Source organism: Homarus americanus, unplaced genomic scaffold (assembly GCF_018991925.1).
Source record: "Homarus americanus isolate GMGI-L3 unplaced genomic scaffold, GMGI_Hamer_2.0 scaffold56241, whole genome shotgun sequence".
In the NCBI taxonomy this organism is placed as follows: Eukaryota; Metazoa; Arthropoda; class Malacostraca; order Decapoda; family Nephropidae; genus Homarus; species Homarus americanus.
In genome coordinates, this window is record NW_024740202.1 from 3,356,501 (window position 1) to 3,372,731 (window position 16,231).

Below are 16,231 nucleotides of genomic sequence, written 5' to 3' on the forward strand. Positions count from 1 at the left end.
TGTTGAGTTACCATAATTATCACAGGTGTCGAGTTGCCATAATTATCACATGTGTTGAGTTGCCATAATTAACACAGGTGTCGAGTTGCTATAATTATCACAGATGTCCAGTTGCTATAATTATCACAGGTGTCGAGTTGCCATAATTATCGCTGTTTTTATTGTTGCAGGTGTTGAGTTGCCATGGTGCAGGATGGGGTTGGCAGCGGAGACATCCCAAGGCTTGCCACGCCGCCGGGCTAGCTACTACGGTCTAGCCCTTCAGTCCTGCCCCCCTCACCACCCCCTGCTGTCACCACACCTTCTGCTGCTGCTGGCTGCTCTCCTCTCACCTGCTGCGGGTCGGTAACAAGCAACACCTGTTTTTTTTTTCTTTAAATTTTAACTGGTGTTTATTATTAAGTCACATTAAGTACTTGATTTTTTAAAGCATGGTTGGGTTTGGTTTAGGTTGGGTTGAATTGGGTTGGGTTAGGTTAGGCTGGGTTGGGTTAGATTAGTTTGGGTTGGGTTAGGTTAATTTAGTCTAGGTTAGGTTAGGCTGGGTTAGTTTAGTCTAGGTAAGGTTAGTTTAAGCAAGGATTTCTGAAGCATGTGGAAGGTGTTAAAAGTGTCACTGTTTTAGGTAGTAGGCAGTTATCAAACAGGGAAGTACTACTGCCTGGGAAGTGTGACCAAGTCCCAGGTTGCTGATCTGACTTTCTGCCTCATTTACACACAATTGCAGGGTCTCAATTGTGTCTCTTACTATTGACAGTACAACATGCATACTGTATATCGTTTCTCACTGTCATGGTTTTGATATCGTAGTGGTGTAAGTGTGGATTATATTATATAAAGATTATAATATATTGTGTTTCTTATATTTCTTACCGTAGTGTTCGATACCTTCACACTGGTACTTACACGAGATTATGGTGTATCTACGTAGACATTCACTCCACCACCCGACATTCCATGATTTATACTTGATAAATGATGATTTAATGAGTTCCATTAATTTCCAACATCCTTCTAAGTTATTGGTTATACTTTGTCATAACCAATCAGTCATTACCTTTAGTAATAATAAGATAGGATCACAGATACGGGCAGATAATTGCACTTACATATATTTGTCAAGCTTCCATACAATGATTTACAATTTGCATGGATATATGAGTCACTCACGTTCACTCTGTAATAAAATTAATCTTCTAAAAGAGGGAATTTTCAACTTGGGGACACATGTGATTACTCTACTATGGGTATAACTTAACAGAGCCTTAATTATTCAAGTGATACATTTACTGCCAGCCTGGATTGCTCTTGTTGCAACCAGGCTTCCGCACAAGAACTTCTTTCACGGGGAATAACAAAAAATGTACTCTTGGGTTACCACACATAGTCTCACGTCACTGACAGTCACTGTAGACGGTTTTCGTGGGAAGGAGAACTGGTAAGCGTGACTTGAATTAACCACTTGGGTGCAATAGACCAGCCTGGATTGCTATTGTCGCAACCAGGCTTCCACACGTGATAATATCACGGGGATAACAAACCTAGGTTAACACACTTAGTCTCGTGTCGACGACGGTCCACAGGACGGGGTGGCAGTGGAGGACTCTGTGTGGTCTCCCGTTCCCTTCAGGAGGTAGAGGGTGGGGACGACGTCTTAACTAACCCATGGCCTAGGGGATAGTACTTAAAATGAGGTTTTTGGGGCGTGAGGCAATGAACAGTACAACAGTCTCAATGGCCTCCCCCTATAGGCTGGCTAACATACCACTAATGGAAAATATATGTCACAGTCATGGCTCGCCGGGTGCCTTATCTCTAGTAAAACAAACTTTGGAATTGGTTGCGTGGGTAAGCCTAAGGTAACCCATGACAATCGCCCCTACTAAGAAAAATTTTTCTTCGGAGAATAAAAATTTCAGCACCTGTATACGATCAAGAGAATGCCTAGCCCAGACACACAATTCGGCATTCACACTGTGGTGTCTGTGTGTGACACTAACACTGCAACAGGATGTAGTTGCCAATCGCCACTGAGGGGAAACCTCACAATTTTTATTTATTATTATTATTATTATTATTATTATTATTATTATTATTATTATTATTATTATATCCCCCCCAGACCCTGATGTGTGTCAGTGACCTGTGCCCGGGTAGGCTAATCTCCGTAAAAAAAATAAAAATAAAAAATATGTCTACAGGAGAGTCTGCTGTCAGGCAGGTTATACTGTCAGATGAACAGAGAGAGGGGGAGTAATGTGTGTATGAAAGGGAGGGAGAGTTTTTGTTGGTTTTAGTTTAACAACTTTATTGACAAAGCTTGGAGTACAATTGGCCTATTCTGAGTAATAGAGTCAGGTCTTGACACTGAGGGTGCTATCACTGTTCACTGCCACACAGGACAGAGGTTCATATACAGTCATATTCTATTTGAGGACTAATCTATGTGGACCAGCAGCAAATTTCGGATAAACAGCAAGAATGTCCTCAAACACACCTGATTTAATGTAGTAATTATATAGTTCATGATACAATAAGCCATGTGGCCTGGAGTCTTTGACAGTGTCAAAGTAATATAGTGTTCAAGTGTATGCTTTAAAGGTTTATTACAAAGTTTATATGCTGAGGAGGAAGTGAGAGAGAGAGAGAGAGAGAGAGAGAGAGAGAGAGAGAGAGAGAGAGACTACATATATTAGTGTCAGGTAAAGTTAAGACACGTGGAGAAATAAGAATTTTGTGGGTTTCAGGGAAGAATTAGGGTCAAGCCTCTTACTGTGTGGTGTCAGTGGTAGTAGTTGTGGTATGTGTCGTAGTAGTGGTAGGTATGTATGTAGTGGTAGTAGTGGTGGTAGGTATGTATGTAGTGGTAGTAGTGGTGGTGGTAGGTATGTAGTAGTGGTGGTGGTAGGTATGTAGTAGTAGCAGCAGCAGAAGGGAACATCACACCATACACGCATCACTCACCCATGCATCTATTACTGTCAACTTTGATGAATAAATTAACTTCTCACCTTTCATGAGACTCAGGTGAGAATAACGGCAGCTCTCTCTCTCTCTCTCTCTCTCTCTCTCTCTCTCTCTCTCTCTCTCTCTCTCTCTGTGGTAATGAAGGAAAGACAGAGGAGAGATAAGGAATGGGGTTAGGAAGAGAAGACATGAAAGGCGGGAAAGAAGGAGGGAGGGGGAGAAAGAAAGAAGGAGGGTGGAGGGGGGAGAGAAGGAAAGAAGGGAGGGTGGGAATCAGAGAGAAAGGGGAGAAGATAGAGGTAAGGAAGGAAGAAATTATGTACACAAAGAGAGAGAGAGAGAGAAAGAGAGATAATATTAAAGAAAGTCTCTCATATAACTGGTAATGTACTACATGAACCTGAAATTCCTCCGTGTAGGGCTGAGGGAAGGGAAGGGGGGGAAGGGGATGAAGGAGAGAGGTGATGGGGGGGAGGGGGGAGAGGGTAAGAGAAGGGAGGTGATATTTTCCAGGCCTTTCATCACACACACACACACACACGCAGAGTAGCATTCATTCAATCACTTATAACGTGGATAGTATTTCGGGTTAGGTCAGGTTACGGTAGGTTATGGTAGGGTAGGTTAGATTAGGCTATGGTAGGGTAGGTTATGGTAGGGTAGTCTACTGTAGGCTAGATTAGGTTATGGCAGGGTAGGTTTCGGTATGTTAGGTTATGGTAGTGTAGGTTACGGTAGGTTATATTAGGTTATGGTAGGGTAGGTTACTTTAGGCTAGGTTATGGTAGGGTAGGTTACGGTAGGTTAGATTAGGTTATGGTAGGGTAGGTTACGGTAGGTTAGATTAGGTTATGGTAGGGTAGGTTTCGGTATGTTAGGTTATGGTAGGGTAGGTTACGGTAGGTAGGATATGGCGGAGGCAGGTTACGAGGAAGAGGAGGCAGGGTTCGCAGGAGATTAGGATGGCAGGGCAGGTTACGGCAGTCAGGTTAGGTTGGGCAGGTTACGGGTAGGATAGTGGGGAGGGTACTAGGCCAGGTGGTAGGGCAGGTTAGATTAGGTTATGGTAGGCAGGTTACGGCAGGTTAGATTAGGTTATGGCAGGGAGTGGCAGGGTTGGGGGAGTACGGCAGGTTAGTGTAGGCAGGTTCGAGGTTAGGCAGTGGGTAGGTTAGACAGGTAGGTTACGGTAGGTTAGATTAGGTTATGGTAGGGTAGGTTTCGGTATGTTAGGTTATGGTAGGGTAGGTTACGGTAGGTTAGATTAGGTTATGGTAGGGTAGGTTACGGTAGGTTAGATTAGGTTATGGTAGGGTAGGTTACGGTAGGTTAGATTAGGTTATGGTAGGGTAGGTTACAGTTGGGTTAGATGGGTTATGTTGAATTGGGTTACGATTGGGTTAGATTGGGTTATGGTGGGGTGGGTTGTTGGGATTAGATTAGGTTATGGTAGGGGTGGGGTTGGGATTCAGATGGTGTGTGTGGGTGGGGGGGGGTTGTTATCTGCAGGAGGAGAGTAAGGTTAGGTTAAGTTAACTTCACTTGATAAAGGGAATGGTCTTCAAAATAATGTAAGAATGTTTGGTTGGCCAGAGTTTTCACGTAGTAACAGGCTGGTTAAGCAACGTGTCCTAGGGGGGGTGGGGGGTTGGTAGAGAGGAAGGGGCTGGGTTACTCTGTCCTAGGTGTGGTGTGGGGAGGGGGGAGTAGGGAGTGAGAAACCGCCAGTATCGTATAATAGTATGTAGGTGTGTGTGCTGTTACTTTCCCGTTTCGTTTCCTCTTCCATAATCCCCAGGTGTTCAGTGAGAATGAATCATTCAGTTAAATCTTCAGTAACAATATTGGGGTGTGTGTATATGTCAGGGGAGAGGGAGGGGTAGTGAGTGCGCGCCGCTGTTGCCACACTCCGAGCCACCGCCGACAACATTGCCAACTGCGTCCTCGGCTCATATTTTAAAACCTCTTCTACTCGTATTACATCACACTGATCTTACATCCATCGAATATTTATTTATTTAACCGATTATTAAACATCATTAGAGTAATATTCATCTATAGGTTAACAACAAAGAGAAAATATTACTTAAACAATATTCTAGAATTGAAGGAGTATGATCGTTTATAAAGGAAGTAAAAGGGGGATATAGAGTGTGTGAGAGGTGGGGGCGCCGATGCTCACTTGTCTTGCTGGGGTGTCGTGGTTCTCGCGCTTATGATTCTCGGGCTGGGAGGGGCTTGAATCAACTCCTGATTTTTTATGGACTTATTTCTGAGATTTAGCTTCACAGAGTCTTATGGATGGCCGGCATTTGGGATTCTATTGGCACCTAACAGTTGGAAGGTCTTTCTTAAACACCATTCAGGGGAAGTGAAAATCAGCGCTATTGACCGTGTGTGTGTGTTTTAAAAGGATCTCAAATTGTTTCACCTAACTACAGTAGGTTAGGTTAGGTTAGGTTAACTTCAAACACATTACAATGGCGCCTTTTGTGATTTTTTATTTTATTTCGCAATGTGAATGTTAATGTCAAAGGTAACAAACACCTTAACTAATTAAGCGAAGGTAACTGGCCGGGTTACCTTACCTTAAGCTAAGCTAATGATACTTAACCGAACGTGTGTGTGTGTGTGTGTGTGTGTGTGCTCTACTGAGGGTCACGGGGGAAAAGCTTGCGAGGAATGAAGTTTATTTTCACTAGCAGCAACAGGGGAGGAGGAGGAGGTGGAAGGAGAAACGGAAGAAGAGGGGCAAAAGACACTTCTTCCTTTATTCTTCCTCCTCCTCTTCTCCACCCTCCTCCCTTTCCTCCTCCTCTTCTCCACCCTCTCACTTAACCTCCTTGGGTAATGGTGTGTTCTTAGTAATTCTTCACATTTCTCTGTCAGTCTCTCAGTCAATGTCAGTCACCAGTCAGTCAATCTCCGTCAATCAGTCTTAGTTAAACAGCCAGTCTCCGTCAGTCTCCTGCAAGGGTTGTCAACTGCTGGGTGTGTGGGCCTTGCCAACATTTATCTGGGTCAATGTTCTTGCTTGCTACACACACACACACACACACCATCTGGGATTGTAGTGGGGGGTGTAGTGGTGGTGGGGTGTTGTGCTGTGGTGGTGGTGTAGTGGTGGTGGGGTGTTGTAGTGGGGTGTTGTGGTGGTATTGTTGTGGGGTGTTGTGGTGGGGTGTTGTGGTGGTATTGTTGTGGGGTGTTGTGGTGGTGATGTAGTGGTAATCAGTACGTGGTCGTATGGTGTGTGTGTGTGTGTGTGTGTGTACAGTAAGTCACGTGTAGTTAAGTGTAGAGTCAGGTGTAGTGTAGTGCTGAATCACGTGTCAGGTGTAGTGTGGGGGTATTGAGTCAATGTACTTGTCGCAGGCAGGCAGGCAGTCAGTCAGGTAGGCCAGGCAGATAAACAGGTTGGTAGGTCAGCTCTGCCTCCCCCCCTCCCCCCCCTGATGAACTGGCCAATCCATCTTACCTGTACTGACGTATTAATTAAGTGTATACAGGTGAGGGGGAAGAAATTGATTTTGATGGGAAAAGTTTTGTTGCTGGGAATTAAAGTCACTTGATAGGAATAAAGTGACATGATATGAATAAAGTCACTAGATGGAAATAAAGTCACTTGATGGGAATAAAGTCTTGTTGATGGAAATAAAATTGAAAATAAACAAAAAATAGGAAAAAAAGACCGATTAAATTTATTGAAAAAAAAACTATAGATAGAATAAAGTCATTGCTAGGGATAATAGAAGTTAATAGAAGAATAATAGGTAAAGATGATGATTTTAGTGTTAATGATAGGTGGACAAGTGGGTGGTGTGTGCGTGTGTATGATCAGAGCGTGGGAATATTGGGGCTAGCGTGGGAAAGTTTTGTATGTGTGTTTCTGTGTGTGTGTGTGTGTGTGTATTTCCTCATAGGTAAACACACCTGAAAAAAAAACCTCCTGCTTCAGTGACTGATTGTAATGTTTTTTAAGTGTTCAGGTAAGTGAATATAGAGTCAATAAGTATTGCTTTCGCCGATATAAACAAACAAACAAAAGAGCATCGGATTAATAAACTTTTCTCTCTCTGATATAGACAAACAAATGAACATCGAGTCAAAGGGTCAGTAGAGTTCTGTCTTGCTGGCATAAACAAACAAATAAACATCGAGTCAAAAGGTCAAGAAACTTTTCTCTGGCTGATATAAACAAACAAATGAACATCGGACCACTCAACAAATCTCTTTCTCTTCTCATAGTCCTGACAGACACGGCGTTTGTTGCAACTTTAAATCTATGATTCTATCTTTATCCATAAAACCACTAGGAGCAAACACCAATAAACAACTTAGGTATTTATGTATCTCAAGGCCAGGTCAGGATGTGTTGATCATGTCATCTATAGTGTTCGTGGTTTTAGTGGGTATTGGTCGTGGTGATTTTTTAACACTTCTGGTGATGGTGGTGATAGTGGCGGTGATTCTAAAAGTTGTGAACGTGACTGGTGTTAAGGTAGCGAGGATGATGGAATGTGAAGCATCATAGCAGAACTTTATGGTGACAGATCAACACACACACACACACACACACACTCTCTCTCTCAATGAAACACAAGGATGACAGGACATGGGGAATGAGAGAGAGAGAGAGAGAATATCTGTCAGTGGGTCAGTCAGTCATCATTTAGTATAGTAAGTTGAAGGGAGGGAAGTAGGAGAGGGGAAGAGAAGGAGAGGGGGAGAGAGAGAAGGAGAGGGGGAGAGAGAGAAGGAGGATAGAAAAGAAAGAAGGGAGAGAGAGAGAGAGCAGTTGTTGTGGTCTGGTCAAAAGTAAACACATCAAGAAGACTATTGTGGGAGACATACTTGTGAAGGCCATGTACAGTATTGACACCATCACCACCACCTGACACCACTACCACCACCTGACACCACTACCACCACCTGACACCACTACCACCACCTGACACCATTACCACCACCTGACACCATCACCACCACCTGACACCATTACTATCACCTGACACCATCACCACCACCTGACACCATCACCACCACCTGACACCACTACCACCACCTGACACCACATTACCACCTGACACCACTCACTACCACCTGACACCATGACTACCACCTGACACCACACCTGACACCTACCACTACACCATTCCCACCTGCCCATTATCCACCTGACCACACCACCACCCTACCAGACACATTATACCACCTGACACCATACTACCACCTGACACCACAACCACCTGACACCATTACCACCACCTGACACCAATTACCACCTGACACCATTACTACCACCTGACACCATTATACCACCTGACACCAACTACACCTGACAATACTACCACCTGACACCATACTACCACCTGACACCACCACTACCACCTGACACCATTACTACCACCTGACACCATTCTATCACCTGACACCATATTATACCTGACACCATTATATCACCTGACACCACTACTCCACCTGACACCATCACTACCACCTGACACCACCACTACCACCTGACACCACTACTTCCACCTGACACCACATTACCACCTGACACCACTACCACCTGACACCATACTACCACCTGACACATTACTATCACCTGACACCATTATTTCACCTGACACCATTATTACACCTGACACCACTACTTCCACCTGACACCATCACTACCACCTGACACCACCACTACCACCTGACACCACTACTTCCACCTGACACCACTCCTTCCACCTGACACCATCACTACCACCTGACACCACTACCACCACCTGACACCACATTACCACCTGACACCATTACTACCACCTGACACCACTTACTACCACCTGACACCACTCACCACCACCTGACACCATTACTACCACTGACACCATTACTATCACCTGACACCATTACTATCACCTGACACCACTACTCCACTGACACCATCACTACCACCTGACACCACACCACCTGACACTACTACTACCACCTGACACCACTACCACCACCTGACACCACTACTACCACCTGACACCACTACTACCACCTGACACCACTACTATCACCTGACTCCACTACTACCACCTGACACCACTCTTCCACCTGACACCACTCCCACCTGACACCACCTCCACCTGACACCCTCCTTCACCTGACACCATCCCCACCTGACACCACCTTTCACCTGACACCACTCCTTCCACCTGACACCACTCCTCCACCTGACACCACTCCTTCCACCTGACACCACTACTACCACCTGACACCACTCCTTCCACCTGACACCACTACTACCACCTGACACCACCTCTTCCACCTGACACCATCACTACCACCTGACACCACTACTTTTTTTTTTTAATTTATGGCCTCCAGCCTCCCCCAATAGCCACACCTTCGCCACCATTTTATTACCTTAATATTAAATATCCTAATGCATAAGTAGCTATCCTATCTGTGTTGAGTTAGTTGAACCACAGATCTATGCGGCATTCAGTGACTGTTGCCCTATAGTCAATATCTGCAACTGTTGTCGGTTTTGGGGCCGATGCTCTCGTTCCCCTGAGGCAGAGCAAGGCCGACCGAAGGAGAGAGAAGGACAGTCGACATCTCATCCAGGCTGTAACATAACTTGGGCTGCTGCTTCGTTCGGAGATCAACTCCGAGTCTGGCGTAGAAACATCTTGCACTTGGTCCCATCCCACCAGAGGTTGTGAACACTAGAGGAGTGCTGCCTTGATCAACGTTCTGAAATCTCTCCCCATATGCCCTTCTCTTGTCGTTCTTGTCCTCCTGTGTGCAGCATCGAAAGTTGCTGGTGACATGCGGCCATAGGATAAAAATCCTGATGTCGAAGAAGGCTCGCTGTCCCCGCGTCCAGAATCCTCGAGCACTGATGTCAACACGGGCTTCGTTGGATGTGTTTGAAGTCCTATGTTGGAAAATCTCACCGTCCAATGGAAGGAGGGTCGGTTCTACCCTGACATCATGGCAGATTTCCTTCGACATATTTGCTGTGAGATCCCTTACTTTGTCGTGCCTCATGCATATGAAGCCCTTTCTTGCACACCATGGTGTGATCGACGTCATAGGAAGAGCCACACATGCATTGGGAGGCAAACCATCACTCAGCCTACTGTACCTTAGAGCACATTGGCATCTGTAAATTCTTGGACACCACTACCACCACTTCCAACACCACCACCTGCCACCATTATCACCTGCCACCACCCCTACACTGCCACCACCCCTACACTGCCACCACCCCTACACTGCCACCACCTCACACTGCCACCAATTCCCACACTGTCACCATCCCTACACTGTCCCCACCCCACACTGCCACCACCCCCCTACACTGTCACCATCCCCTACACTGTCACCTACCCCCTACACTGCCACCATCCCCACACTGTCACCATCCCCTACACTGTCCCCACCCCTACACTGCCACCACCCCCTACACTGCCACCATCCCCTACACTGTCACCATCCCCTACACTGTCACCATCCCCTACACTGTCCCCACCCCCACACTGTCACCATCCCCCTACACTGTCACCACCCCTACACTGCCACCATCCCCTACACTGTCCCCACCCCTACACTGTCACCATCCCCTACACTGTCCCCACCCCTACACTGCCACCAATCCCCACACTGCCACCATCCCCACACTGTCACCATCCCCCACACTGTCACCATCCCCACACTGTCCCCCACCCCCCACACAGTCCCCACCCCCCACACTGTCACCACCCCACACTGCCACCATCCCCCACACTGTCACCATCCCTACACTGTCCCCACCCCCTACACTGTCCCCACCCCCACACTGCCACCATCCCTACACTGCCACCATCCTACACTGCCACCATCCCCCACACTGCCACCATCCCCTACACTGTCACCATCCCTACACTGTCACCATCCCCCACACTGTCCCACCTCAACTGTCACCATCCCCTACACTGTCACCACCCCTCACACTGCCACCACTCCCCTACACTCACCACCATCCCCACTGTCACCATCCCCACACTGTCCCCACCCCCCCCTACACTGTCCCCACCCCCCACACTGTCACCTCACACCCCCTACACTGTCACCACCCCTACACTGCCACCATCCCCTACACTGCCACCATCCCCCACACTGTCACCATCCCCACACTGTCCCCACCCCCACACTGCCACACCACCCCACACTGTCACCACCCCTACACTGCTGTCACCACCCCTACACTGCCACCATCCCTACACTGTCACCATCCTCACACTGTCCCCACCCCCCACACTGTCACCATCCCCACACTGTCCCCACCCCCTACACTGCCACCACCCCCCACACTGTCACCATCCCCTACACTGCCACCACATCCCCTACACTGTCACCATCCCCCTACACTGTCACCACACTCCCTACACTGTCACCACCCCCTACACTGTCACCACCCCCTACACTGCCACCACACCCCCTACACTGTCACCATCCCCTACACTGTCACCATCCCCTACACTGTCACACCATCCCTACACTGTCACCACCTACACTGTCACCATCCCCCACTGCCACCATCCCCTACACTGTCACCATCCCCACACTGTCACCACCCCCTCACACTGTCACCATCCCTACACTGTCACCATCCCTACACTGTCACCATCCCCACACTGCCACCAACCCCTACACTGTCACCATCCCCTACACTGTCACCATCCCTACACTGTCACCACCCCACACTGTCACCATCCCCTACACTGTCACCACCCCTACACTGCCACCACCCCTACACTGCCACCACCCCTACACTGCCACACCCCTACACTGCCACCACCCCCCACACTGTCACCACACCCCCTACACTGCCACCACCCCCTACACTGTCACCATCCCTACACTGTCACCATCCCCTACACTGTCACCACCCCTACACTGTCACCATCCCCACACTGTCACCACCTACACTGCCACTCACACCCCTACACTGCCACCACCCCTACACTGTCACCATCCCCTACACTGTCACCACCTCACACTGTCACCACCCCACACTGTCCCCAATCTCACACTGCCACCACCCCCCACACTGCCACCACCCCACACTGTCACCACCCCTACACTGTCACCACCCCACACTGCCACCACCCTACACTGCCCCCACCCCTACACTGCCACCACCCCTACACTGCCCCCACCCCCACACTGCCACCACACCCCTACACTGTCCCCACCCCTAACACTGTCCCCACCCCCACACTGTCCCCACCCCCTAACATTGCCACCACCCCTAACACTGTCCCCACCCCCTACACTGTCCCCACCCCAACACTGTCCCACCCCAACACTGTCCCCACCCCACACTGTCCCCACCCCTAACATTGCCACCACCCCTACACTGTCCCCACCCCAACACTGTCCCTACCCCCAACACTGTCCCCACCCCCCAACACTGTCCCCAACCCCCAACACTGTCCCCACCCCCAACACTGTCACCACCCCCAACACTGTCCCCACCCCCAACACTGTCCCCACCCCTAACACTGTCACCACCCCCAACACTGTCCCCACCCCACACTGTTCCCACCCCCAACATTACACCCTACACCATCCCCACCCCAACACTGTCCCACCCCCAACACTGTCCCCACCCCTACACTGTCCCCACCCCCATACACTGTCACCACCCCCCCTACACTGTCACCACCCCCTACACTGTCACCATACATGACAGTGTAGGCACGGTAGGGGTTGCCAGTCACCACCTGATTCACTATATATAAACTTGGCATCAGTGAGGTGGTTATGTACCTATTTGTGTCGCCTTACTTGCTTCTATTAATATACATCTGTTTATATTGGTCCTATATATACTGTACACCATTAAAAGTGATGTACATAATGAATAATGGTGTACTGTATAGAGTAATGTTATGTTTACCGAATGTTACCTGTACTAAACTAACCTAACCTACTCCACCGTTAATACAATGAGGGAGGTTGATGATATGACTAATAGTAAACTCACTCATTCACACACACACACACACACACACACACACACACACACACACACAACGTGCACGCACTGATCGCTATAAGAACAACCATTGTAAAAATTATCAATAACTTGTAATAAACCAGTGTATTCACTCCCAGTAAATACTACTTCTTGCACTGTCACTATGTTGAAATGCCCTGTAGTTCGAGCTTTTCCCCATCTAGTATTATATATCTTATTTATATCACTTATGTTATTTGTATATTATTTGTAATTCAAAATCCATTCCCCAGTTATGTAACTGTATATTTTCAGCCTTCTGGCTGCCAAGCTCTTTCAATAAACCATTAATTATTATTATTATTATTATTATTATTATTATTATTATTATTATTATTATTATTATTACACACACTACAGTGCATTACCGTTTTATTTTAGGTAATGTCCAGCTTATGGTCTTGCAGGTGAACAAAATAGCAAGTGGATTGCAGGTGTATACTAACACAGGAGTATACTAGCAGGTGTATCTTACAGGTGTATACTAACACAAGTATATCTCACAGGTGTATACTAACACAAGTATATCTCACAGGTGTATACTTACACAAGTATATCTCACAGGTGTATACTAACACAGGTATATCTCACAGGTGTATACTAACACAGGTGTATGTTACAGGTGGTCAGAATGGGGAGCTGTGTGTGGTAGAGACGCCCCTCAGGACACAGTACGTGAGGCCAGTAGTGGAGACGAGCGCTGTGTGCCACGGCTGCCTCTTCCCTGCACCCACACCGCCCACGCCCGCCCCGGACACCCACACACCACCCATACGCCAGGTGCACATCGTACACGTGGACGAGCCCGAGGGCGGCGCTGTAGAGGTGATGGTGACAGGGCAGCAGACTTACAGGGTAGTGCTGGTCTTACACTCCTCCAGGGACGCCCCTGTAGTGTTCACCATCACCTCCTCCCACCCTACCAACACCACCAACCACCTCTTTCTGGTGAGTCACTACTGCTGTTATAAGCTAGGTACAGTATACAGTTCAACATGTATATAAACACTATAAGTATACAGTACAGTTCAACATGTATATACATGTAATGTTACAACGTGTGCTGCAGGTGAGCGGGGAGGATGAGGTCCGAGGTAGTAACCTGAGGTACAGTGTGGCCCACCAGCAGCGCGTTCCCCAGGAGGACCTAATATCTAGCACCCAGCGCAAGTTTGGCTTTGTCACCTCCTACACCCGGGCACCCCAGGCCAACACCATTGCCCTACACCTCCCTAATGGTGAGTGTAGTGTAGTGTACAGCAGCTGTCCTCAATTCTTCCCTCAGTACCTTGTGTGAGTCTCTAACTTCCCTGGTTTACTAGTCATTTATTATTATTAGTAGTAGTAGTGCAGGTATTATTATTATTTTTATTATTATTAAGTAAAATCGTTATACAAGTTTATAATTGGTATGACAGGTATACAATACAGTATACAGACAACACGGGTGTGTATCTATATATATATATATATATATATATATATATATATATATATATATATATATATATATATATATATATATATATATATATATATATATATATATATATATATATATATATATATATTGTACAGTACATAGACCATACAAATACACAGTGTACAATACAGTATACAAGTTCCAAATGTACAGTACTTAGTGCAGATGTACACAGTGTGGGTCATTCTCACCCCTCCACCAGTGAGGTATAGTATCCTGCTCTCCTTACCACGTCTTCTATACACAGATGAAGAGGCAGACGGTGACTGTAACATGGAGGTGAAGGATGACAGTCCGGTGGCCAATTGCTTCATGTCTGTAGAACAACCCATCTCTGGCTGCTACCACCATAATATGCTCGGGGAGAATAACAGGTTCGTGATGCTTCGTGCAAAAGTTCATTGCATAGAATTTAAATAAGATGTATGAAGCCTTGCTTGTATAGGAAAACAGTACAGGATGATGAAGCAAAGCAGGAGATTGTGGTGTTAGAGGAAGGTGTTTGGTGTTAAGGAAGGATTTAGTGAATGAAACAGTGCATAGAGTGGTTTATGCTAGCTGTTGTTGTTCATGATGCAGGTGTTGTGAAGTCTCTGTCTTGTATTTCGTCTACAGGGACATCCACATCATCGAGGTAGACGGCAGCAGCAACAGTAACGGCAGCTTGGTGTTGTCCGTGGTCGGCAGCAGTGAGGGCGGGAGTGGAGACGTCAGTGCCGGTGGTGGTCGAGAGGTTGAGAGGAACATTACTCTGGTATTGCGGACCTCAAGACCCACCACCTGGTCACTCCATGCCACCAGTCTCCAGGGGACCATCACACTACTGGTGGTAAGTGTCTTCGTGCTCCTTCAAAATCCTTATACTACCCTCTAACCCATTGTAACATGATCCATAATACTATATCCTTCAGGTATTTCAAACATGTCATCACTTATCATCAGTGCCACAAACTCTACAACAGCCTTAAAAAAAACCCAAAAAACATGTTCTCTGTGTTACCAGGGAGGCAGAGACCAGGTGGAGAATACGTCTGTGTCGGGCCCGGGAGTGGTGGTCAAGGTGGAGAGGATCAACGTCCCAGCCTCGTTTGATGGGTTGATACTGACAGTTCTGACCAGCGTGGGCCCCCCTGTATCCTACACCCGCACCACCAGCCCCAACAAGATCACCGTTACTGTCCTCCCGAAAAGTGGTAAGTGTTTATCTGGCCCATATATATACACAAGGGGTTAAGTGGTGTACATAGTATATTGAGATTTACGACCCATGGTGGAAACAAATGCAAATATCGAGGTGAAATACTGTTGAATAAAAAAAATAAAAAAATTGCAGTACAGTACAGAAGTTAAAAGGAAATGGGTGTTGGGAGGAGTGTGTGTAAAAGGAAATTGAATGATACTGTGATTGGAGAACAGAAAATTGCTTGGAAGAGTGTGTGATTGGAGAACAGGAAATTGCTTGGAAGAGTGTGTGATTGGAGAACAGGAAATTGCTTGGAAGAGTGTGTGATTGGAGAACAGAAAATTGCTTGGAAGAGTGTGTGATTGGAGAACAGGAAATTGCTTGGAAGAGTGTGTGATTGGAGAACAGGAAATTGCTTGGAAGAGTGTGTGATTGGAGAACAGAAAATTGCTTGGAAGAGTGTGTGATTGGAGAACAGGAAATTGCTTGGAAGAGTGTGTGATTGGAGAACAGGAAATTGCTTGGAAGAGTGTGTGATTGGAGAACA

The 16,231-nt window shown here is 46.9% G+C and overlaps 1 protein-coding gene across 1 annotated transcript in view; it reads left to right on the top strand.

Annotated features, from left to right (window-relative positions):
• The window catches only part of LOC121875246 (transforming growth factor beta receptor type 3-like), a 69,399-nt gene that overhangs the window by 38,093 nt on the left and 15,075 nt on the right, over positions 1-16,231 (top strand). The window contains exons 2-7 of the mRNA XM_042379706.1: positions 171-341; positions 13,641-13,966; positions 14,088-14,256; positions 14,749-14,875; positions 15,117-15,330; positions 15,505-15,694. Coding sequence (XP_042235640.1) covers positions 171-341; positions 13,641-13,966; positions 14,088-14,256; positions 14,749-14,875; positions 15,117-15,330; positions 15,505-15,694 — 1,197 coding nt within the window. The remainder of the gene's footprint in view (positions 1-170; positions 342-13,640; positions 13,967-14,087; positions 14,257-14,748; positions 14,876-15,116; positions 15,331-15,504; positions 15,695-16,231) is intronic.